This window comes from Phalacrocorax carbo, chromosome 5, assembly GCF_963921805.1.
Source record: "Phalacrocorax carbo chromosome 5, bPhaCar2.1, whole genome shotgun sequence".
Classification (NCBI taxonomy): Eukaryota; Metazoa; Chordata; class Aves; order Suliformes; family Phalacrocoracidae; genus Phalacrocorax; species Phalacrocorax carbo.
In genome coordinates this window covers 11997648-12024687 of record NC_087517.1, presented here as the reverse complement: position 1 = coordinate 12024687, position 27040 = coordinate 11997648, and the positions used below count along the sequence as shown (strand labels likewise).

The window sequence follows — 27040 nt, the reverse complement described above, 5'->3', positions numbered from 1 at the left end:
CTGCTGCTGAAAGTTGGGTTCTGGAAACGCTTTTGAAAACAGGGTTTTCTTCTGAAGTTGCAGTGGGGGGTCAGAAACTTTCTCTTCTGCCCTCTCTAACATGATAATTTCAAGAAAACAGTGAATTCCTAACAATGAAGCAAGTTCTCAATTTCACTTTCATTTTTGTAAAGGAAGTTCCCTGAACTTTTTTTGTTATCTTAAGTGGAAAAATGAAATATGACGAAGAGCAGCAAGAAATTTAAAAACTACTGGCTTTCCCACCTCAAAACAGAAGGATGATTTATATGCATGGCCATTTTTTTCTTCTGTATTTAAAAAGTGCTCTCTTACTTGAAGATCTGATAAGCAGAGCAAGTAATATCCCTGAACAACCTGGTCCTCACCTGTTACGGTCCAGCTGTCCCTACTGTTTGAGCAGGTGCAGGGATCAGATCAAAACCAGGACAATTCTGAATGTAATTCTTGTATTAAAGGTATTAATGCATTTTCCATTATGGTGACTTCCCAAAGTTCAGCGCCAGGACCTCAGGTCACAAATGAAAAAGCTCTGTACTTGGTTCTTTAAATAAATTTTCATTCTTTCATTTATTTCACAAGCCTGACTACTAAATTATATTTATTTCTTTTAATAATAGTTGCCTTTTTGTATCATGCCTTTCTCCTGAGAATGTGAAAATATGTAAATAACTTGAGCAAAGACATTCCTGTTTAGGCCAGTAGTAGGGTGGGCCATTCTTATTATGCTATTTATGAATAAACAGAGGCGTTTTCCCAAAATATTCAAAGCTGACTCTGAAAATCTAACTGAAAAGCCTTCAAATTAAGCATATGTTTTAAAACTTGTTTTTGTAAGCCTGTCAAGCAAGGAGTCAATAGCAGAGGTAGGGACAGAGCACAGGGAGCTGGGCTCTTCGTTTTCTGATACCGTGGGCCATGCTGGGACAGGTGCTGATTTTGCTTATTTTGGTTTAGATCAGGGTGATATCCTTGAAGTTAGTAGCATGTATATAGTGTAACATTTGATGACTGGCCTTAGGATTGGACCCTAATTGTGAGAAGCCTTGCCAGCTGGTGCTTAAGACATCCCTCTCCTCCTCTCATTTTATGTGGCCATGCAGAATGCGTAATCTCAGAAGAAATCCTGTAGGATGGGGATCCACTGCGCCTCGTTTTCAACAGGAGCATTTTTACTAGCTCTTTTGCCACCCCCACACAGCATCTGTCGTCTGCTTCATGTGTACCTCTAGCTCCCTTTGAGACAAACTGCTTTGCAGCTCCCTGGAATGGCAGGCAGAAGTACAGCCCCGCTGCCACCAGCACCACATCGTTTGACATTTCCCAGTGCACTGGTGCAACGCGTTTTTTCCCCGCTCCTATACTACTCTGCTACCTTGCAGAATATACCAGCACAATGTGGGTTAATGGGGCAGCCATGGCACAGAAAATAGTCTCTCTGGTGGAATCATTAGGATTTGCTGGCAGACTGCCAGCTCAGTTGGTGCAATTTTACACTCACTTTTCAGAGCAAGCTTAAAGGGGAAACCTCTGTTCGCTTTAAGCCTTTACAGCCAACGAGAGGCTGCTGGGGCTTTCCTGCCACTATCCAGATCGCTGATGAACAGCTGGTTGGAAAGTCTCATCTAAGCACTTACTCAAATGATTTGTTTTTGTTTTGAAATTGGTAGTCAAGACTATTTACAGTTAATGGATCTGCATGGGATTGATTGGTGATATTGCTGTGTCCTATTTTTGGTTTTTCCCCAACTTAAAAAGCAGAGTCAGAGGTGTATTTTGAGGAGGGGGGTAAGTGGCAGAAACCTGCACAAAAAAAAAAAACCAAACCAAACCAAACCAAAACAAAACCCCAAACCCTCCACAAAACCTTCTGCCTGGGAAGGCACAGCTGATCAGGCACAGTTAGACTTCAGCCAGTACCTTACAGACATACCAATGATTTTAGGTCTGTTCTGCAACAGGCTCAGCTGCATGTGAAATTAATAGCAGCTGATAGCACACAGCTCCTGAAAGGGTTAGGTTATCACAGCTATAGGGCATTGTCATTTGTTACTTGTGTAAAGAGTTAATCACAATAATTGAATTAGTTATTTTCATATAATAAACTGAAATGTAACTTAATTCTGGAAAAAAATTACCTGATATTATATTTATTTTACTTTGTTGCTTAAAATGGAATTGCATTAACCAGAATCTATAACCAATGTATCTTTTTCTTTTTAGAAACCTTAGGTCAGTTTTCATGTGAAACATGCAACCCTAGTTAATGCTTACTGATCTGGAATTAGAGAGCAAAAGGGTTAAATCTCAGTCCCTCTCTGATTTATATTTCCCTCCCCTCCTTCCCAGCTGTGGACATGGATGGAAGATCTGCAGAAGGAGCTCTTAGAGGATGTCTGTGCTGACTCTGTGGATGCAGTTCAGGAGCTTATCAAGCAATTTCAGCAGCAACAAACAGCCACCTTGGATGCTACCCTCAATGTTATTAAAGAAGGGGAAGATCTAATCCAACAGCTCAGGTAAGCATTCACCTGGAGGACAGGTGTTGAGAAATCTGATGTATGCTGTGGTTTAGGTGTGCATAAACAGGGAACTGTAAGTTAGGACTAATTGGGAGAATTTATTAATTCTTTGCTTATTTATGATTCTTGGAATTCTTTGAGTATTTTGTTGAAATTGCAAGGAGTGATTTGTGTGGACTGATTAGAGTAGTCTGTGGATCAGCGTGGGTTCCTGTTTGACAGAGAGATTATTTATAGGTACAGTGAAGTGAATTGAAACAAATGTGTTTCAGGTGAATATTTTTAGTTGGTATTTTTAGAAGATTGTTAAATAGTTGTGAGCCAAGGCCCCATGATTTATATGCTTACTCCTGATGTAGGAGATGTATATTCCTCTTAATAAAATATACACGTGTCTAACAATCTTCACTCTTCCATTTTGCATGCAGCGCTCTTCTATTTATCTTTGTCCATGTGGGGTTTATTCATACTGTCAAAGAGGCTCTTATACTGCCAGTTCTATTTGCGTTATGAATGAAACCAGCTCATTTTGCCTGATTTAAAATACATGAAGAGACTGGCTCCAAGAAGTTGGGGTTTTTTTGCTTTCTCAGTTTGTAAGTGTAGTAGAACAAATGCTTGCAGAACAAGCTTATAAAAAACTTGTAAGATCTCTCATTTGTTCTTATTTACAATGGTTTTCTGTGGCTTTAATTTGGTTGACAGCAGTGGAGTTTTCCTGCTTTTTAGTGGTGTTACTGAGCTCAAAACCAAGTCCAATAAATCACTTATTCTTTAGATCTTTGTATTGAAACAGATTGCCCTTATCTACGTATACATAGTGTGTACATTCTGTATACATATATAATATGCAAATCTGCCAAGTCTTATGCATTTCACCAGAGTCTGTCCCAGAGCACTACATCATCATCCTCACCCTGAGCTTTCCTAATCTGATGTCTTCATTTCTCACATGAGAAGTGCAGAAAACCATGAGCTGCAATAGGAAAAGCCTAAGGTGCTCTAGAGCAGAGTAGATAATGAAGAGCCCTGGTGGAGCTCTGACCTTAAACACCCTCCTGGAGTCCCTAAGTCTTCTACTGCAGTCATGTGCTGAGCTTTTCTCTATACATTTTCCTATCACCCTGGATGCAGAGTCTTCTCTGCTGGATCAGGAGAAAAAAAGAGAGAGACTTGAAAGGGTTTCTCTAGGTTTGACTGTCATTCAGCCCTGGGCAGCCATGCAGGACAGCCTGTGTGAATTCCTGGTCTTGCTGTATGTGGCTTGCCTGCATCACGGGCGGAGGGTGAGGGACCCAAGCTGTGGTATTGCTTGCCAAGATCAGAGTTGGAAAGGAAGGATCAGGATTAGACGTAGCCTGGCTCCTTCCATCCATCCATTCCTCTTTGCTGATGAGATAAGTAGGAAGGAAACTTGCTGTGTTTGGTAAGTGAGCTGCTGGAAGGAGGGGGTTTTAGATAAGAATGTATGTATGACCAGCCATAACAGGTGAGTCAAAGGACTGCACGGTAATTTCCCTTTATGTACAGAAACTTTTTGCAAAGTTTAGGGCATTTCTATGAGATCACAAAAATGGCAGTGGAATTCTGGTCGCAATATTTTTTTTGTTGTTCATCCCACCTGTGGGCATAACATGATTTCAGTATGAACACCCATGGAGAAGAGACTGAGAGGGACCCCGTATAGGCCCATCTGGTGGAGCGTGGGGTGGTTTGTGGGGTTGCAGAAAGCATCTGTATTGAAGGAGTCCTGGAGCTGACTGTGGGATTGGCCTAAAGGCTTTTTGCCTGCACCTGAGTCAGTAAGAAAGCATCATGTGGAGTTGGAGAGCGGCCAGGGAAATATTTGCAGCTGAGAATTCAGTGGAGCATCAGTATGAATAGCAGTTAGTGGAGAAAGTCTGGTGTAGTGGCTGCAAAGTCATGCAGGGGAAGAGGTGGACTGGGAGATGGCTTGTGGGACTTCAGCTTTTTTTAATGAAAACTTAGTCAACTCTTAGTTTCAGTCTTTGAAAAGTAAGGGTGGCCGAGACAGGTTTTGTGGCAGCTGTACTTAACAAAGAAATGTTGGGTTTGGGGTCTGGTGTTGTATGCTGGGCGGTGAGGAAGGTGGAACAGGGTGAACGTATTTGTGCAAAGTGATCCCCTGCTTCTGATAAAGTTAAGACTAAACACAGAGAGCAGTCGTCTGAAAGGACAGAAGCCCTGAACATGCACAAAGATTTGCAGAACTGAACTGTCAAGAAAATCTGATCCAAGTGTTGGTTTTGAGCACTGTGGCTGATGGCAAAGTCTGTAATGTGATCCTGGACTCTTTCAAAAAGTGAAGCAGAACTTTGTAAGAGAAACATGAAACCGCCTCTGTGTGTGCCCACTCTAACAGCTTTTGTGGTTGCTGGCAAAAGTAAAGAACACAGATAAAGGAAAGGAGAGGAAAAAAAATTAGAATTGCTGCAATCTTTCCTTAACACAGCATTGCATTTCACAGTGTGGATCACCTTGTACCTGCCATGAAGAATAGCTGAAGATTGCAAATGCTACAACAATGAAGAGGATGAAATAAACTGCTCTTATCAAGCATGTCATAGCACAGGTTAAAAGCAATAAAATTAATGGGGCTTTGAAAAATTTTATGTTTCTTGTCCTTATCTGTGAGAGAAAAGATATTAGTTTAGAGAAGATAATGTGTGTAATAGCGCTCTGTCTCTCCCAGATAGCCTAGGAAAAGCTCAGATGCCTGAACTAGTTAAATACAATGCCTGGGACTGCTCTTCACAGAAGGTTTTCAGGGCCTTCAGTGACTCTGCATCAGGAGACCATGCCTATCAGGAATAAAACAGGCCTGACTAGCAACACTGAACATGTCATGGTTAGCACTGGAAACACTTGTCACTCTTCCTTATCAGTGTTTTACTGAGGTGATCATCATTCTCAGCAGTCATCATGAAGCAAATCTTTTGAACTGCATTTCTAGGACTGCTGCTGGTGGCAACATTTCTGCACATCTGTGAAAGGCAAAACAACAACTTGCTCCAATGGGATGTGAAAAAACAGGAATGTTAGGGGCAAAAAAAAACCAGACAGTGAAGAGTTATGTATCTTGCCTTCTTTACAGTAGTTCAGCATATGAGCTTTTGATAATGGGTATGTTTCACTAAGCCTTCTCCCAGTTAAAGCACTGAAAGTGGTTTCAGGAGCACAACGTTCATTCTGAACAAATTCAGCTGCAGTGCAGTAAGCCCAATTTTATGTTTTCCGAAGTTTATTTTGTATTTTTCCAATAATTTCCCCGCATTTTGTAATGCTAATTCATAACCTTTCAGAGACTAGTAAGGATCTTTTATGAATTCTTTCCCAGAATTTCTCATCACCAGACAGAGCAAGAAACCTTGTGGTGGGAGCATCCAATATCAGAAATTTCTTCTTCTGGAAGGAGATCTCTCTCAAACCAGACTACACAGGGATTGTCAAGGCTTTATCTGAGGAGACTGTGAAAAAAGACCAGATTATTACACTTAATTTTTTGTATTGCATCAGCCACTGAAAGCAAGTGTGGCTTGATTTGACGAATGAAATGTTTAATGAAAAAGAATTTCTAAAACCAAGTGTGTCTTTAGATCCCGTGAGAGATTATTCAACTCCAGTCTTGCATAATTCATTGAGTCATTTAGATAATATGTGAATAGTAATAATTCTGCATTTGAATGAAGACATATTTTATGTACTTTTATAGAAGACACGTGCTGACTGAAGAAAACAGAACTTGATTGCATGTGGCCTCAGATTAAGCTGCAGTTTCAAAACCTCACCTTGTTATCTTCATTCATCCTTCCTCTGTACAGCTCTGAGGTGGAGAGAGACCTTGTGGTCACCAAGAAGGCAAAAACACAAGACTGACAGAGTGGGGCAGAAACCCTGTCACCTGGAGAGAGTAATATTGGTGTAATATTCCCTTATAAGCACGGGAAAAGTTGGTAGTATTTGCTTCAGAATAATGCTGGAGCATCTGAAGTTCAGTGTATCAAAAAATGTATTTGAGGAAGAAGGGGTGAAACACATCCAAAGAGCAGCTACTATGCAGTTAATAGTATTCTGTATTTTTAATGTTATTCCTAGGCTTCAGATGTTCAGGCAGATGCTTGTTCTGTTCCTTCAAGACACAGAATAATGTGTGTGTGTTTTGTTGCCTTAGAACCTCAAAGCTGTGTTTTAAACTTACCTAAAGTGACTTTGTGTGTCAGTGTCTAGTTTCAATTTAAAGCATCTGTAAAAGATTATACTTTTTTTTTTTTCCTCAGTTATGCTCGCTGGCAGTGTTCAGTTAACACTTGAGCTGACTGTACATGGTTTTGATCTGACCCTACGTGATGATAATTTGCAAAGAGCAAAGCACAGGCATTTCAGTCAAGTTCTGTAGAAAACTACAAATGCTTTGCTAGGTGTTTATGGCGGGAAAATTCAACCCAGAAAAGGGAAATAAAAACCTAAAAACTGGGAACACGCTAGCACTCTTCCACAGTGGGGAGACTCTGCGGGCACCTCTGCTCAGCAGTCCAGGTTAGGTGGCCAGAAGAGCATCTCCCAGCCACATTTCTTCCCTGTGGGACAATGAGGTGACCTGGCAGCTTTACCTGACATCTCACTTGTCTTCCAATATTGTCAGCCAGTTAGTCCACTGCACAAGTGGGAGTTTGTTGATGCACCAATAGTCCAGTATGTGCTGTTGGATTTGTAATTGTACCCCTCATCTTCTCCAAGACAGAACTGGAGACTGATAGTAAATATTGATGGTAAGACCTGCTGGCTTACTCACTTCATCCTGTTATCCTACCAGTGCACAGGTCTTTCCAACAGTGTATTCGATACGGTTTTCAGTTGGCTTAGTTTAAGTATGACAAATAATGCAGCTGCTATCACATGCCTTTGAGCGGGAATGACAGAGGAAAACATTGCATCTAAATCTTGGTTTAGCTGAAGTACCAAAATGAAGAGTAAATTATAGCTTCAGAGTTTTCTTTCTGTTTCTTAAAATTGTGTGGCACATTCAAGGATAAATTTCAGCTCTTTATGTCGGCAAAGGCTCTTTATCCATAAAGCACTCACTGAAAAAAATTTACTGAGGGTGTAACAGACTGTAGGTGAGCCTATTAATATATGTGAGAGCACAAATAGAAAAGAAACTGTCAGGACTGTCCTGTGCCCATGCTAAGACTTGTTTCAGGTACAGCAAGCTTCCCCTTGGTCCTAGCCCACCAGTTAAAAGGCTAGCTCCCTTCTATTGCCTGTATATGGAAGGTGTAGATGGAGCAGTATCTGACCTGTCACAGGCATGTCTCTTTTCACTCACCCTAGTGAAAAGACAAGTCAGAGTCTGTCTTTTACAGTGTTTTAAAGGTGTTTTTCTTCAGCTGAGTTTTTTTGCACTGTGTTCTGCATCTGTTGCTGTACTATGTAATCCAGGGGAAATCAAGGCATAACTGCACTTTGGTCTAAAACGCTGGTAATTCTGATTCAATTAGTAGGGAGTACAGCAAATTCAGAAAATTAACTTGTAAAGGTCCAGGTGGCTAAATAGCACCTCAGAGCGTGGTGTGAGTGTAGGCTGGAGCAGGTCACTCTGTAGGATTAAAGGTGATTGCCAGCCAGTCTTATCAAAAGACCCATTGAGATTGATGTGTCATTCTCTTCTCCTCCCCTCCCAAGCATGTAAGGTCGCAGTGTCATGACACAAGAAAGGATGATCCCCTTATTCAAACTTTATGTGAGCTCAGGGGCTGCAGGATTTCAGTGAGTAGAAGAGATGAGTGTTGCATACACCTTCCCTCAGCCCTTTGTGCTTGGGTTTGCTCTCAGCAGCATGCAGAATCACAGATGTGTAGTTCTTGCTCTTTTGCCTGCCTTAAAGCTCAGCTTTAACCATGCTCTCTGCCTTGCTACAGGGACTCTGCTGTTTCCAACAATAAGACTCCACACAATAGCTCCATCAGCCACATTGAATCTGTCCTTCAGCAGCTTGACGAGGCCCAGGTACAGATGGAAGAGCTCTTCCATGAGAGGAAGATTAAGCTAGACATTTTCCTTCAGCTCCGGATTTTTGAACAGTACACCATTGAGGTAAGAGCTGGCTGTATGACCTGAGAAAGGTTGAGCTGTGGGAGAGGGTGTATGTGTAAACGTACTGTGTTAGGATACACCTGGTGCTGTTTGTGCTCAGCTGTCCAGTGAGGAAGCGACACAGTTACAACCACGTTTTAAATTCAGCATGTTGAAGCTAAAAATGTGCTTTAGGATATACTGCTAGAATGCACTGAAATAGATTCATGTCTGCTTAACTGACTAGGCTGAGAATCTGCCTGCTTTGCAGAGAAGCTTTATAAGATGCCCTGTTATAACTCTTTACTGACAGTAGTCACTCAGGGATTTGAAAGTTCTGTATCACTTATTAGTGAGGTTTGTGTCTTCAGATGCAAACATAGATGCATACAGGTATATGTTTGGCTTTAAACCACTGAAGTGAACAAACATGTTATATATGAAAGGAAAGGATATTTAAAAGATGGTCTTTTTAAGCATCACAGTGGTTTTATTTAAAAAGAAAGAAGGGAAAGGTAAAGCATATTTTTACGTCCTCATGCAAAAAAGATCTCTCAGTTCTGTTTTGTACTTCTGTTTTGAAATCAAAAGCACTGGATAGAAAACTCATCAAAATATTAGTAATTGAGGTATTTTGGACAGAGACACTTTAATTAGATTTGCTGGAGTCTTTTTAATTACTTGCTGTATTTCTGATAGGACATGATGCAAAAGGAACAGCATGTAAATGAACTTGTTCACAAAATCCATGAAAGCCATGTGACAGTGCTTATGTCCCTTCTGGGGTATGTTCCTCCTACTGTATCCCACTGGTGCTTGTTCAGTTCATGGATAACCTTTAAAAGTGTTATGATGATATATTCCTGAAGATATTGCTGGTAAATCTGTATGTAATCTCAGGATGGGTACTGGTAATTAATGGGAGCTTTAGAATACTGTGTTATACTTTGAGTATTTATTTTAAGACATGGCATGATAAATTATAGTGGAATAAAAGGCTGGAAACAGAGGTTTTTAGGTGTCTTGATCAATAATTAGATCCCAGAGATAAAAATCAGTGAGGAGTGTCTCATCTTTCCTGTTGTACCTAACTGCAATAGTTAAGTATTGTACTGAAGTCTGTTCTACAGTGCTTGTTATTTATGTAAATTAGAACAGTTTCCTTTTAATTACCAGTTATATACAGCCTGCCTGATAGTGAGAGACAGTATTCTTTGAATATATGCGTATATGTATAAATGTATGTATTTCATGTCACATAACATATTTTGCCTTAAGAATACTACATTTAAAATTCAGGAGCCTGCAGTAACTGTAGTATATCCTATATTTAAATAGAAGATATTTTGTTACAGCGGTGTGGCAAACATTGAATAACTGAGACTTTTACTCTAAAGATATAAATGGGGTGTGAATGCATTTACTTGTACATACCTATACATGGCACCTGCATTTTCAAAAATGAAGAAAAAAAAAAAAAAAAATAAAAACAGTATGTGCTTCTGGAACATCCAAATGTGTCTGTAGGCAGTATATGGTGAACCCATGTGAGTAATTTGTTAAGATCTCAGCCTGTTTCACTGCAAATTCTAGCTCTGAACCTAGAATTATGCTCATTTAAGTAACAATCTTAAAAAAAAGAAAAAAAAATTGTTTTCAAGTTCATTTTCTTTGTACATATTCTTTCTACCACAGATCTCAAAGGCTGTTACCACCATGAATTGTTTTACTGATGGGGCAACTGAGGCATCAGGAGGTGATATGGCTTATCCTATTCCCCTCCATATGTGCTGCCAGAGATGGGAATACTGTGTGGATCCCTCTGTTTGTTTCTGCATGAATCCTACTTCTGTGTATTCACAGACACATTCGGAGTGGCTGTGATACATTAAAGATATTTAAAATTGGAAATGTGCTCCAGAATCTTCTAAAATCATATTAGTTAGAAAGGATTTTAAAGAAAATCACCACGTAGTTGTCACTGTAGATTTGCTATTTTTTATCATAAGAACATCTGAATTCCCTCTGCAAGATTAATATTACAAGGAAATCTGAGAACATGTTTCATAGGGAGTCTATGGGCAGATGATTTTATTTAGAAAGCTCCCTCCTTCTGAAACATGTTTTTTATTTTTGAATAATTATGACATTTAATTTATAACTGAACATACAATGAAAAATATATCCAGGTCAGTATCTTAAATTTTATAAGTGCATTTAGTGCTTAAACAAGAAAAACAGTTTGATGGATAATAAAAAGAAAGGCAATTTGAAATAAAACATTAAACGACACATGTATGCTGTGCATTTCAAACAACAGCTGAATTGGCTCAAATTGACACAATAATGATCCTTAGAAAGTAGACTGCAGTCAGTTACCTCAGCCGTATAATAAAGATTCCAAATCAGTAGGAAACTAGTATCAAAATTAACGAAATTATCTCATGCCGTTGTGGAAAAGCAAAAAGATGTTTTCATTACCATAATGAAAAAGCATGTAGTATTTCTGATGGTTGACTATTCCAAGCTTTTAAGGGAAAAAGATGATGAAATTTAAAAACAGGAAATTAAGCATTTTTTTCTACTAAAGACAAGCAGCTTGAGCTATGACTGGAAATGTATTTAGGTTTTAATTTTCCATAATAGCCTAGATCCTGCATAGATTAAGAATAGTGAAATAATGTGTACCAGTATGATTGTCGAATGAATTTCTCCTTTTCTAGTCTAGATAAGCCCCCTTCCATCTGTCCAAAGAACAGTGCCGTATTGAACACATTCCTAACCTGCTGCAGCCATGTTAATCTCTCTCCTTCCTGCACTCACACAAACTGTCTGCAAAAAGTGGGCCCTCCACCTCCCACACTTGAGTACCTTTGTCCTTGTTGCTGCTTCTGTCTTGTCAAGCATTGAGTTTCCCATTTTTCCCCTTCAGGTTTGTGTTCTCACCCTTGGTTCTTGGGTTCTTGTGCTCCAGGGAATCCCTTATGATGAGGACCTTTCCCTGGGAGCTCTGCTGAGAGGAAGAACTTGCATCTTGCCATTGGAAGTCAGAGGGATGCAGCTGTGGGAGACCATCTGCTCCCAGGAGCTTTAGGGAAGGCTGTGCATTAGAGCTCAGTCTCAGGGAATAATTACATCTCGTGTTGTCTCTTTCCATCCATTTTTGGTACCAAACATTTTTGATTCTGTTCAGTTTCCCTACTACTTTCTCTCTCTCTCCTTTCTAATTAATAATGCAAACAGAAAGTATTAGGTATTTTTCAAACTCTCAAAAGACAATCGAATGATCGGCGTTTAGTTTTATTTAGAAAGTGTCTGACTGTCACTTGTTCTTTGGAAACTTTCCTGCTTTTACTGTTCTCCCCAGATATTTAAATCCATGCCACAGATCCGATAACCCTTTCCTTTGGCACTCCTTCCTAAACTTGCAGTGTACCCATCTGCTTTGAGCCCTCTTGGTTTTTGAGCTTTTCTGTAATCTGCTCTTCTTGACAGAGGTTTGGAGTCCAAGCAGACTTCAGAATTAATGATTACTGCACAAGCAACACTAACTTCCATCTATTTAGACATTATTGGACCTTTTCTTGTACTTCAGTGAAATCTGCCAACTATTGGTTCATTTCATCTTCAGGAAAAGTATTTTATGTAAAGAGAAGCAACCTGCCTATTTCTTTGGCAGGGCAGGCCAGCTGCGTTCATTTAGGATTTCTAAGGACTTCTAAGCCGCACAGGCAGCTTTCATGTTGTACTTGAGTCAAGGCAAGTTTGGCAGATGCAAATTTGGATACAAACCCACAGGCACATAGCATGTGCTGCCTGCTCCTTCTTGCCTTAATCTCATTTTATTGACTGATATTTACATTCTGAGTTCTTGGGGTAAATTATGAAATCCAAACTATGACAACACCTGGAAACAGACATAACAGAAACATGAGAGAGCCTAGCTATCCCTATGGGAGGCTATTCTGCCTTAGGTTTTAAAACCATAAAATGACAACCCATTCTTTATTTAGGAAACGTGTCTAACTTTGATGCCTGATACGTTTTATTCCTTTACCAAGTCATTGCTCATTTCAGGATGAGATGGGATCATTAGGATTATATGGTTGGTCTTTCTATATGATACAGACTTGAATTGAGTTCGTGCAGCCAACCAAGTAACTCAGGAGATTTCGTGCAATGTGAATGTGGTAGCTGATCCACTATGAGGAAATAGGGTGTAAGACTCAAGGGACGATAGCTGGCAGACATTAGTGCTGGCACCATACTGAGCACGTTATATATATGAAGCACAGTCTTATTCCAGAGTTATATCCTCAGTAAAATCTGTCAAACATACTTTGTCCCTTGCTTCGGAAAGAGTCATTTAAAGGGTTATTAACCATTATTTGAGTGAATGCTAGTATAATGTAAAATGCTGAGTAAATGCATAAGAAACAAATGGTAAAATGCGCTGAGTTGCAAGCCCTAAAAAATTTGCTGCCATCCAGAGTCATTCTGCATACTTTTTCTTTATATCTTTTGTAGGGAGATGATCAAATTCACCTGTAGGCCTCTATAGAACTCGGTGACTGAGAACAGGAACGGTCTCAGCCAATACCGGTCTGGCAACACTTATTGGTTACCTCCAAAGAAATTTCCCTCTCCCTTTCCCAGAGCTGCCCAACTCCTTCCCTTGTGTGTGTTGTTTTGTTTCCTGCAATGCATATGGATCTGCGCAAGGCTGGTTCATAGGCTCAGGTGCTGAAGTCCTAGAGCAACATAGTTCCTTGGCCAAGACATAGTCCTGGAAGGGATCATGGGTGTTGCCACTGTGCAATATAAATTTAATCTTGTATGCTGTTTGTTATCTTTCAGAGAGCCCCATGATCACGAAAATCTTCACCTGCTGGATATCTAATTTTCCAGCATTCAATCTCTTTGGCTCCATTTCACCTGCTAATTAAATTTTTCAGCCTTGATTTCACTTGCTGGCTGTTCTAGCTGTTTGCATCCATCCCTGAGCATGAGTTGAGAAGGGAGCAGGAACCAGCTTTCACAGTAGTTTACATCATTGTTATTTACAACTCACTTGAGTTTCCCATTCCAGGTTTATAAATTAGCAGAATCTTTCAAGTGAATTAGATATCTGTGTGAAGGTACAAGATGTTTTATAGCCCCTCACTGACTTACAGCTGACACAGAGATGTGAGCTTCTTTATCAGAAATAAGATAAGCGTAATGGAGATCTTGAGATACATTTGAAAGAAGGGGAATGGTTAGAAAAATTTCAGCATCTTCTGTTCATAAGCTGGAATCCTGTAATGTCTCATGCTTAGTAAGCTTTTAGCTTTAGTTTTCAAACTGCACATCACTTCATTTTAAGGAAAGGCAAGCACTGAGCTGCCCTGGGCACCTGGTTTTTTGGAGCTGAATTCCATTGTTTCTCTTGATATTTTGGGGACTCAGGAGCCAAAAGCACTGGAGCAGAATCATCACTGTGACAGCCTTTTCACACTCCAGTGGCCTATGTCCCCACTAAGCCAGTGTGGCTTCCCTGTCTGTTGTTAAAAAAATTGGTGACAGTATTGTCATACTGCATGGTGTCAGCCCAAACCGAGGCCTGAAAAAGAGGAACAACAAACTTTCTGCTTACATGATCTGTGGAAATGACAGTTTCATTCACCCTTTCCTACCTACATCTCCTCTATCATACACCTTCAGTATTAGGCTGCTTGGAGATCTGCTTATACTGTCACATCCAGTTCTCTGCTCTTCCAGCCTTCTCTGAACACTGAAGCAGAGCCAAGTGCTGTTGCCCCTGGCATCCCTGGTGCTCAATCTCTAGTGTGTGTTTTAGAGATCTGGTGTCCCCTACTCTATTATAACCCCTTTCTTTCTGCACCCACAGACACTCCCTCAGCATCCAAAAGTCAGAATTACCTTTTTTGATTCCTTCCTGGATTTTATCTCCCCTCTCATCTCATCTGTCCTCGCTCTCTGTTCATCCTAGCTGTATGGCTGCCACTTTTTTTTAATTATTATTCCTCTTGAAATGAGGTAGATATTCCCTTTTTATTCTGAGCTTGGTACAGATCTGCCCTGTGCCTGTGTGACTGTACTTCCCATCCTGCTTCATCCCCATGCTCTACCCACTCTTCTCACCTTTGCTCCTCCTCCTACTTGCACCATCATTTTTATTGCAACCTGCCTCCTACATTTGCGTGTTCTCCCAAAGTGTCTTCACTCCTTTTCAGATCCCTCTTGTGAGCCCACTCTCTTTGTGTTGGTAGCTTCTGCTCCCAGGATAGAACTTTCTTTCCCACCTCCTTATATGCCCTTCCTCAGCCCATACTTCAAAGTATCAGCTCTTATGTGATTCATTCACCATATAACATTTATTTTCTTTCACTTGATTCCTCCTTTTCCCTCTCCACCTCCTTCAATTGGCAAACAAAATTTTCTGGTTGGCGTTAAATAAGACGACTTTAGATGTCAAACACTGAATTAAAGCCAAGCAAGCAGCATTCAAGGCTCAGCAGCACCATTTTGTAGAAAATCTCAGCAGCATCATCAAAAAAAGATACTTAGGACTTAGATATGAAATTATTGCAGACGTACAATTGCCTGCACAGCTGCTGCTGCAGCTCCAGTAGGCTTCTTGGCCTAATCCACAAGTAGGCTCCAACGTAGGCATGAGTTGGCCGGACTGCTACTGCTGTTATTACTGCTATTACTTTTCCCTTGCGTACCTCTTCCGTATACCTTTCCTCTTTCTCCAGGATTGAAGACGAACATGTCTCTCTCCCTTTGGTCATGTTATCTGGTGGTGTTGCAACAAAATCAATCCAGGAAGTGGCAAATGCAGCAGTATTGCAGCAGTGGGATTTTGGGTATATTAAGTTGCTGCTTTAGGAGGATTCCTGCCTAAAGACTATGTGGTCTAGACTGCGGTTGCTATGTCTGCATGAAAAACAGACCTGGCTGACATAGTCTGTGTATCTACTATAGCTTTGTGATAGCAGTGTGGAGCTCAGCACAAACCCAGTATTTGCGCTGCCTCCGCTGCTCTGGTAAGGACATCTCACGTATCTCATTTAGTACTAAATTGGGTTCACTACCAGCATTAGTTCCCCTTCCATTATAAAGGTAGCAGGAGCATTTATTTCAGGTGAAGAATGAAGAAATGTGCTTTCTGGTCTCATTGTCAGTTAATAGTTTTGTTTTGTCTTTCTCTCTACTCTGGGGTCACTTGGCCTTCCTTTAGTAGCAGGGAGCTGTTTCTTGGCCACCAAACTTATATGACCTGCAGGGAAGGAGCATGGATGCTCTCAAGGAGTCAGCTGGGGTGTGGCTGGCAGTGAGGCATGTGTGCAGCTTTCCTTGGAACAGTGTGGGCATCTGGGGATAAGTCTGCTGCTTTTCCTAATGCAGACCTCTGCACTGCCACTGTTGTCGCTCTCATGACCCTTCTGCTTTTTTATGATTTCTCTCTCATGGCACAGCAGAACAGAGCAGAGCTTACGGCTTCTCTTGGGGCAGGGCTTCTCTTCTCTCAGGCCATGTAAGGGATGCTGAGGTCTATTTAGACTCACAAACACTGGGAAGTGGAGTCAATAAACATAAGAAGCACTGTCAATTCTTTCCACAAAAACCTAGCAGATGAACAGAGTAAACTCTAATCAGCCATTCTTCTGGATTAAAAGGGAATTCAACAGTTCATGGCCAAGTAAGCCTCATTTATGAGACAGTTCCTGACATGGGCCCAGTGCAATTGGCTCTTAGCACAGCTTAGGAGACAGGATGCTTTTGTCTGATGCAGCCCAAGTTTCACCATAGATGTCAGTGCCTGACCAGTCTGTGAAAGCATCCAAAGTCCTATTTTAGACATGAAAAATATACTTCTGTAGTTAACGGAGCTGCCTAATTACAGCTTCTTCCTGAAGAAAAAGAAATAATTTTCCCTATACTCAAGTCAAACCAGTTAGGGACTCAAATTCAGACTCTGGGACCATTTCCAAATGGTCCGGTTTGAAGTACAGAAAATTCTGGGATTTTGAGGCCTTGGCTGTACAGACAGAAAAGGAAATGTCTTAATGAGACATACAAAGCAGCATGGTCTCTGGGATAGGGCACCAGATTGGGGTTCAGGAAACCTAGATTGTTATCACAGCTCTGCTATTGCTTCCTTGCCTCCATGTGCTTTAGATTCCCTTCTAGCCATCTGTTTGTCTCAGTTACTCAGAGCAATGTACACAACCTTCCTGTACACATTTCGCCTGAGAGATTTGATGATGTTCCACCTCTCACTGTGCCTGACTCCTTCCTCACTTCTCCTAACCTAGCACACAGGATGATTGTCACTCCTTCATCAGCCCCCACTTGGAGGCAACTTAGCTCCTTGCTTCCTTCTCTCCTTTGCTGGTAGCTGTGCTCATGGCCCCGGCAGAGCTGACACTGGGCTAACAAGCCCCGTCAGACCTGTCCAGAGACACTCAGGTGCACTCTTAGCCCCTGTTCCCATTCCTGGCAATGTGAGATGGAGCCCCCTGGACTGGCCTTGTATCCTGAGGAGTTTATCAATTAGCTCATGTCCTGACTTCTTGTACTGTCCTTTCCCCTTTAATTGGAACCACTGATTTGAACTGGAAGTGTGGATAATGGAGCATATGCCCTTCAGTGCCTTGCAATGGCTAATAGGACAGGTAAATATTTAGGTGCAGCTGCTCCTCTGTGGGGAGCCTGGTCAGAGCTGGCTGCCGACATGAGCGTGAGGAGCACTGGCTGCCTGGGAGGAAATCTTGAATGATGATGCTTTTCTGTTAGAGACCTGTCTTGGACACTCATGCCTGAGGGGCAAAAAGCAGTACAGTCAGAAACAGACATTTCCCTGTGCTGGACTGGAAATTATTGTGGATTGAATGATAAAAGGAATGCTGCTCAGTGTCCCATCCACAGCCAAGTGGAAAAGTTACCAAGAGAAACAGCACCACAGCAGAGAGGTTGACCTGGGCAGTTTTGTTGAAGTCCTAGATCTCAGTGTAGCTATGGAAAGACTTGTTGGTTCCTTCATATGTCCATCATCAACTTCCCTGACAGTTCAACCCTCTGAAAGATTTGCATTTTCCAGTCCTGGGGGTGACGTCCATAGACATAAAAGGGATGGAGGGATTTTGTTTTGATTAGAATCTCCAAATCATCATGACTGTCAAAGTAAACTAATGTAACACATTCTTTGATTGTTTTAAATCTTTTCTATTACTGTCATTTATAAATATTGTTAGACACCTTCCTGAGTACACGTTCATGGGCATGTTCACAGGAAATTGGGAATTACTTTGTGAATCCTTGCAAAATTTCAAATACTTATATTTTAGCAGCCTGACAATCAATACAATTAATTCAAACAGACAATATTTTTAATAGCTCATAAAAAATAAAATTATTCTGATTCACTTATATCACATGCATTTCCATTAGAAAGAGCAGAAAGGGCTTTGCATTGAACTTTAAATGTTATTGTAATGACTGTAGGAACCTGTGTTTACCCTAAATTCATTCCATCATAGTTGGAAACAAGGTCAAGACCACCTCAGTTCTGATTACTGTTAGCTGAGGATCTGTCTCTAAATGCAAATGTATCTAGTAAAACCCTTCTCCAGCATCTCCTTTGACAATTTCTCTATAACTGTTAAATCTGCCAATAAGACTCCACAGCCCAGGAACTCCAGCTATGACATGTGAATGAATCAGAGGCTGCTGGAATCAGGAATGGGGCCAAAGAGACTGTAGAGATAGCTGTTATTTAAAGGTAATTGAGTGGAATGGGCAGTTGAACAAGCTGAAGAAAAATAGAAGTCCCTCAGGATGTCCACACTCTGCCTTTCACCCTGCAGCTGAGTTCCCAGCTTCTTGGTTGAGTAAACCTGCTTTTCTGCTTCTCTCATAAAACAGCCTAAAAACTGCTTATGTTTTCCCTTCTAATTGAAAACTGTGTACTCCCATCCATGCTAATGTGAGAAGGACTGAGAGACGGTGCATTCGGGTTGTCTTCCCGTGCCTGCGTTGGCTATAATGTATGCTTTCTGGAAAGGAAAACTGAATAGAAAATTTTGAATCTTGGCTCCTTAGGAACTTAAGCATCTCACGGCACACAGGCACTGAAAAGCACCTTTAGTGAGAAATGGAGAACTTTCCACTACATCATAACATGCACAAGTGGGAATTTAGATACCTAGTTTTAGCTCTCCTGAATCTAGCTATGAGGAATTGACCTATGAATCAGAATTAAGGCATTTATCTGATAATTCTTAAATACTTAAAAAAAAAAAAGGTGCTCTGCACACCACTAGCCTATATGCATGATTTAATTCCCATCCTCCTCGTCCCTCCTCCCTCATTCATTGTCGCTAGCATGTTCCCTCTTTTTTGTCTGTAGTAGCAGAATCTAGGTTGAGGTGAGACTGTGCTGTTTGTGTGGAGGATGGATCTTGCTTTAATTGAACACGCAAAAACAGAGGACTTTGATACCAGTTGGCTATTTGGGGGCTAAAATGTAAAATACAGAAGATACAGTCAATGGACTGCTAAAATCATCAACTGCATGTTATAATGAGGAAGCAAAGAAAGCAACAGATTTTGCATGTTCCCATGAGTTATTAGCAGGTACTGTAGGTCTTTGGTTAGAGCCAGGTACAACTCGTGATTCCACTGGTGACTCACCTAGCCCTTGAGTATGATGTTTCTGTGCTGTGCTTTCCCCATCTGTAAAAGTGAATTATTTATATTCATTCCCTAGCGTAAAAGCTTTCAGATCCACAGGAGAAAAAAGTTATACAGGGCCTGTTCCCAAGTCCACTGAAGACAACAGAAGGACCTTTATAAAAGACTGTAAGTCCATGAAAGCACAGCATAGGACTCACTGTGCAGCTGCAATATTGTGGGGGTTAACTCACAAATTCATAATAAAATATTTAGCCTCATGATGCATTTTCTGTGAATAACGGGTAGATACTGTTCACAATGCATTATATCAATAATAATTCTGAATACGTATTAGTTATCCCTGTTTTAGGGCTTAAAGGAAGCACCTTATAATTTTAATTCTATGAAGACAGAATAAATAATATTTCCATCTGTAATATGTAATATACAGTGTGTTGCAAAATGTTTTTAGAAACATTCAGGCCATTTTGAGATTATGTGGTCACAGGTGTTACGAATTGTTTTGCAATTCTGTAAGCATTACTATTTCTTTTAAAATTAATTAAAATTAAATTAACTTAAAAAAAATTAATGTGAATTTATTCAGAAACATTATCTCTACCATCCGTGTGAATATAGTGGGTCTTCTTTTACAGTGCCCTTTGGAATGCGTAAGGGAAAAAGTAGGCGTCACATTTCTTGTTGGACCGATAATCTTTTTGTGGATCATCACCTAAGCAAAATGTTAAGTGTGACCATTAAGTGGGCAGGATCCAGAGCGTACTGAGGCTGTGGTTTGGGCGTTTCTGGATCAGAGTCAAAATATGATCCAAACATAGTTTGAGAGTAAGAATTTTCACTGATCTTGAGTGAATGTAGTGTCTGTCTTCTGCCCATGAAGGTTACAGCAGAGTTAGATGCCTGGAATGAAGATCTGCTGAGGCAAATGAATGATTTCAATACCGAAGACCTCACTCTGGCTGAGCAGCGTTTGCAGCGTCACACTGAGCGGAAGTTGGCCATGAACAACATGACCTTTGAAGTCATCCAGCAAGGGCAAGATTTACACCAGTACATCATGGAGGTCCAAGCTTCAGGTGAGCAGAACAATTTGATCTCTATTTTATATGAAAAAAAAAAAAAAAAACTAAGAACACCATACACACACACACCCCAACACACACCAAAATGCATACCAAGCAAAAATACCCCAATAATACCAAATACATCAGCTTTTAATGCAAGTAAGTGTGGGCAATACCTGTCTTTCCACTCCCAGAACTTTTCCACAAGTTTTGGGAATTCTTTGATTCAGGGTTATATGTAAAAATTTGCTGTTTCTTTGAGACTGAAACTCATTGAGGAAATAAAGCTGACTTTCAAGTTTCATTCAGAAAGTTTCACAACTGCAGGATGGAGTTTGAGATCAGTTCTGAAGTGGATGGAGAGGGGAGGGCAAGACAAGTTACGCTGGTAGATCCTTGTCCTTGCACCACTCAGAAAAAAAGCACTGTAGGGAGTCATGAGGTACAGATACTTTAGCTGGTCGATCAGACCTCAGGTCTGGCTGAAGTCCGGTTGTTGTGGACTCCTAAGCTTGTTAACCTTTCTGCAGCTAGACTTTACTGAGAGGCAAACTGACCAGATGTGCTGGCTCATTCTCCACAGACTAGAGTACCTTATCCCTGTACCACATTTCAGGGTGCAGATGTGCCCGAGGGAGAGAGAGAAGAGCGAGGGGAAAAAGAAGCTAGTTATCCAAGAGCCTTCTCAGGAAGAATTCAAACATGAGAGCCTTGAAACCAGTCATGAATGCAGCTCTTGTTTCCAGCCAGGTCTAACTGGAATTCTTTTGTATAAAAAGGGAATACAGTAAACCATACTGGAATTTTCCTTTTCAGTGTGCACTTGAAACTTAAAGGTAGCAACCTGGATGTAAAATAGCCCTTTGGCATGTGCTCTTGAATGACAGATTTGATTCATGCAGATAGGGAGTCTGTCTGATACTTTTACTCTGCTTCTTAGCAGTAGGATCCTATTTCTAAGACATCCTATGAATCAGGAATTTTGTATCCTTGCATTTTGCATTTGGAAAAGGAATATCATAATTCAGATTAATCACTGCATAAGGTCCAGAAATGAATTTTACTTGTGAAGTGTTTTAACCTTCTTAAATGTCTGGAAAGAGTGCAAAGCAAGAGCAATTCCTGTTCTTTCCCTCCCAATTTTCACTTTCCAAATAAAAAGGATTTTTATGGTTTTATTCTTCTGCAAGTGTTCTACCTCTAGACACCCTGCTTTAAAAAAATCTGGGAGTGTTCAGCCTGATTTGGCAAGCTGCACTCAGCAGAGGCTTAAGGACTACCACAAGAGTATGTTGTGAACTAGACAATCCGGTGCATTGTGTGAACCATGTGCATGAGCTTCTATGAGAACTGCCCACACTACGCCTGGTCCTGTGCTTCAGCTCCCTTGCTTTCTGGGATAGAAAACTTGCCCTGATACATCAGTTAAGATGCCTTTTTTTCCTTTTTTTTTTCTTTCCTCTCCATCCTGGAAGAATCTTAATATGAGTAGGAATCCATGGGAGGTAAAGAATATGATCCATAGCAGAGCACAGTCAGGAGTCTCAGTGACTGATTTTTAGGAAAAAAAAAATTCTGTTTCTCAAGAAGTTAGCAAGAACTTCTTTTGGATTGTAGACAAAAGATGAGCAACTAAATGAAGTGATGTTTAAACTATTTTTATTAGATTATCTAAGATCACTTTCTATGAAACCCACCCAATAAAAATCTATTGGTCCCAAAGGCAAGGAAGCAGAATCCTCATGAGGATGTAGAGTAACGGTAGTTAATCAAAGGTAATGGTCATGTCTGCCATGCATGGAATGCTAAATGCTGGGAAAATGGCAAAATAAGGGAGAAAGATTGCTCTTGGGAGCCTACTGTTTCTTATTTCAATAAAGGACAGTTATACTCCATAAAAAATTCATTTAATTTTACTCCCTCTTCCTGAATCCTGTATCATAGTCATTCAGTGCATAAGTTAAGGGATGATTGTTCTTACTGCTAGAGCTGCAGACTTGCAGGGGTTCTGGGAAATCAGCTGCTATTGCTGCTTCCTATTGTACAGCATCACTATTGCTACAATCAAAACTCAGCTGTAGCTATAGAAGATAAAGCCAGAAAAAAAGTAATTTTTCAGGGACATTCTCCCTAACCAGCCACTCTTAATTGACCAAGTTTCTTCCCCTCCCTATAATTCTCTTTAAGCTTTATTCTTTTTATCATGTCACAGAGGAAACTGATTCAATTTTGATTACTCTGGCATTTGACTCGGAGGTTTTTAACCTAGTAAGTCTGTCAGATAAAATTACAGCCAGGGTTTTCCACACATGATGCCTTTTTCACTTGGAAATCTTGTGCAGGTAGAAAAGGAAGGTTTTAGACATTTGCCCGTGATTTTTGCATGTCCGATGCAGGTTTGGAGCAGTGGTTCTTACCAGGCTGTGGAGTGTCTGGAAATCCCTGTGAATATTGTCATGTTGGTACAATAAATACAGTGGTCCTGTGGTGCACCATATCAGACTCTATGCAGATATTCAGGGCAGCCGTGCATGCGAGGCATCTGTGCAAGTCCAGTACTTCCAAACCTCCATACGGCTCAGAGCTGTGTTCCTGTGATTGTTTCCACTGCTCCGGCACACGTGGGTGAGCCTGGTGTGGGTTAGCCTGTTTTCACCAGCAGAATAATTATTCTTCAAAGGAATGTTTGGTTTTATTAGGAGATATGTAAGATCTGGAAGTCAGGTTGTACTTTCAGAAATTTTGCAGTACTTTCAAATTGTCTTCATGTCTTACTAAAATCTGTGTCCTTCAGGAAACATATTTGCATTTAGAGAGTATCATAACAGTATACTCAAGGAGACTAGACTTTTTAATGAGGCAGCGCTTTTTATTTCAGTGAACTTATCTTCTATTCTTTCAGTTTGATTGTAGCTCTACGACTGATAGCAAAGCTAAATATTTGGGCAAATATTCTCAAAAATTGATATTGATTTTTGGATGTCTAACTTGATATGTTGAAAGGGCCTGGTGTTTCCAGAAATGGCAGCTTGGTCATTTCTGAGAAATCCGTTTCCTGTGGAAAGTTTAGGATCATAATTCAGCAGTGATTTAACATCTCAACCCAAGCTGCAGTGATGACATGTTCATGTAATTGATTAGCATACGCACCTTAGTCATTCTGGTTCTAGGTACTAAAAGTAGTTACACTCTAATAGCTGATTAATTGATTGCACAGATTTGGTTATTAAAGTCCATTTGCATTGTCAGTTTCATTGTCATAGTGAGCACCATGGTTAGCAGTCGCTCATGGTTTACAGAGCTACCTCTTTGTCTTATAAGCAATTTGTCTGTCAGGCCTGAAATACACTGCAAAGCTGGTGTTGGGGAAATTTATACAGTCCCCACCTGTAATGTGGAAAATTCAAACCTCTTTTGTTTCCTGGTTGTCAAGCTAACATCATTCATGTCTTTTCCCAGTGTTGCATTGCTTAAAAGGGAAATGCAAATCTATTTAATTTATTTTTGTGGTGTCATTTAGTTAGTTGTAACTATAGTGCAAGGAAGAGGATACTAAACTTTCCTGTCACAGGCTTTTAATAGTTCAGCCTAAGAACAGGTTCAAAACAGTTTCAAAACAGCTTTGTACAGATTAAAAAGTAATACCCATTCCTTACACTGAATAGTATCTCACATCGCAAACAGCTCAGGTGTAATTAATGTATGTTTTGTAGGATGCCAGTTAGTGTGGCTTGGTACTCTTTTCTGTAATATTTTTTAAAAACATTTTTGGTTCATTATCCTTCCCTTGATATCTGCTGCACTGGTTGAGACATTAGAAGAAATGGTAACCAAGTTCAGTTTGTCAGAAAATCAGCTGTGCTTTTCTATCTATCAAAATACAATGTAAGGGTAACATGTATGAAATTATTCTGAAAACAAGGCTTTCTATTTTGCAAACCAATCTTTGAGAAGAATAAGGGCTCTCACCGCATGCACTGGCACTGTAGAATAAATCTGTGTGACATATGACAACCAAGAAAGGGCAGATCATTCATCACAGGGAGTGCGGGCTGCCCTTGGATAGCATCCCAGGCAGTTCACTGGTTGCTGCTGATGAGTTAGCACAATCAAAACCATACCAGCTGAGTGCGTATGAAGGAAAACCATGCATTTAATATCAAATAGGTGCGGTGAAGTCAAGCATACAAAAAGCCATCATGTCCTGAGGATATAGAACCATATGCAGGCTAATTGTAGCAACAATACCTGGCTTCTGGCCGTTGAAAGGAACTTCACTCCAAGCATAGAAGCATGTGTTAAATTTCCAGTTCTAAATGGGAAGCCACTTTATTTGGTAATGAAGAAACTGTTTTGTTTTGGCTGGGAAAGGGAATAAGCCAATCACTTGCATTCCTATGTACTTTTTCTGATAAAACCAGAAGTCAGGAAAAAGGGGATAGGGTCAATCATAAGGTCATATTTATTTTGTGTACTGTCCTCTGTAGACATCACTCTGAGAATGAAAGTCACAAGTCTCTAAGGAGGGTAAAGGGGGAAGAAAAGGCATCTTTCTAAATGGGCTTTAAAAATAGCGTCTAAGCGTTTTATACAGGAGCTTCTAATTAACATATTTCTTTTTTAATGTCCTATTATTCCATGAAATCAAATGGCTTTGGAGAAAAGTATAGTGTTTTCTCAGCATTACTGGAACCTGATTATTTTTATATTAGGTTCCTGATCCTCCCTGTATTGAGGCCAATGGCAAAATTCCAGCAGACCTCAATAAGGGAAGAGTTGAGTCTTTATTAATTTTTAATCACAGGAATTACAGTAACATGGGAAGACATCATATTTCCTCCAGGACAAACATTCACAATTACACTGGTAGCATACCCAGCAACACTATCACACCAGTGTAATAACGAACGAAGATGTGAAGCTCTGTGTTTTATTTCATGTAACCACTACACACGAGGCTCGCAGGGTCATAAGAAAATTCAGGAGGTAGGAAGGGACTCAGGAGGTCTTTATTTCAACCTCCTGATCAAGTCAGGCTCAGCTATGAAATCAGACCAGGTCAGTCAGGGCTTTATCAATGTCATGCAGGATGCAAGGGATGGGGAACGTGGTACTAAGCCACCTTTGCTCTCTGGTATGTGAGGATTGGATGAAAGTCAGTCTGTGGCATAATTCTGAATGAATTATAGGTTGGTTTAAACTAAATTGTTGTTAACGATCCTCTAAAGCGCCTACATGAAAAACAAGTGTGCACTGTGGAGTTCCACATACTTGTAGAACTACTATAGATCTGGAGACCAGAGTTTGCTTCCTTTAATTCACTTTTCTATTTTCTCCCTCATTCTTTTTCTCTTCTAAGTTCTTTTCAACATGCGTTTCTGAAGTATAAGCTAATTACTGTATGAAAGGGAGGGGGGTTTTCTGTCTTTTGTTCTCTGTCCAATGTTCATGCAAGTTTTCGAGCAAGGCTGTGTTTAAATCATGTCCTATAAGCCAGATGCTGATGGCTGAGATGAGCAATGATCACCAGAGAAACAGTACTTTGTAGAAAAACGTAGTGATGCAGAATAGGAAACTGGGAAAGCCAAATATTACATGTGAGGGAGTTTCATGAGAAAGAATTACTCAGAGAATTGCAAATCAGTGTGTTGGGTGGCAAAAAATTTTGAAGCTTACATTTCCGCAACAACTGAAATGTCAAGTAAGTGCAATGATCTCTCTCTCTGCATTTTGCAGGCATTGAGCTCATCTGTGAAAAAGACATTGATCTTGCAACACAGGTTCAAGAACTGCTGGAATTCCTTCATGAGAAACAGCATGAGCTGGAGCTTAATGCTGACCAAACTCACAAGAGGTTAGAGCAGTGCCTACAGCTCCGGCACCTACAGGCTGAAGTCAAGCAGGTGAGAGGTTTTAACCACAAGGGTCTTAAAAGGGTTTTCAGCCATTATAGACATGCAAACTGCTAAACCAGCTTCTGCCAAGTCACATACCTTTAGGTGGACGATCTTAATCCTCCTTTCCGTAACAGTACTTGATTTGCTGACAGATTGCAGCATGACCCTTTACAAAGAGCTAAGGCCTCTGTTGCCTCTACTGTGCATATATTTGGCTTGATGAATAGTTATGGGAAGTCTGTGCAGTACCGACCCTGTAACTTCTCAACTGGAGAGACTACCTCAAATTCCATGTGTTCTGGGAATATAATGATTTGATTTGGGACCCAGACTTAAGCTGTTGTGGAGAATTGGCCCAAAGCAAAGGATAACTGAGCTGTGAGGTCTAAGTATGACATTACGGTAGTTTCACCTTTTCATTTATTGCTATACATCTGTTGACCTGCAGGGATCTGCTGTGTGAGTTTAAAAATTCTGTCTGTGGTCTCTAGATCCTAGGACTTGTTTAGCCATCTTAGTATTGTTACAGTGCCTTCCTTCCAGATTTCATCCTAGTGTAGGCAGTCGTGTTCTGCCTCCCTAGGTTTCCCCTGATATTTAATTTGGATGCCTCGCATTTCTTTGTTTTCCTTTGCTACATAGGATAACACTACACTTCCTGCTTCCTAATCCATAGGTGGCTTCTCACATCAGTGTATGTCTGGATTTCAATGGAATGGTCTTGGTTTCATTAGGAAAACTG

General features: G+C 40.5%; 1 protein-coding gene across 8 annotated transcripts in view; it reads left to right on the top strand.

The window, feature by feature from the left end:
* KALRN (kalirin RhoGEF kinase) overlaps positions 1-27040 on the top strand; it is a 525469-nt gene that overhangs the window by 316153 nt on the left and 182276 nt on the right. For all 8 annotated transcript variants that reach the window (XM_064451199.1, XM_064451195.1, XM_064451194.1 and 5 more), the window contains exons 12-15: positions 2368-2537; positions 8480-8654; positions 20218-20413; positions 26138-26304. In XM_064451199.1, the coding sequence (XP_064307269.1) occupies positions 2368-2537; positions 8480-8654; positions 20218-20413; positions 26138-26304 (708 nt within the window). The remainder of the gene's footprint in view (positions 1-2367; positions 2538-8479; positions 8655-20217; positions 20414-26137; positions 26305-27040) is intronic.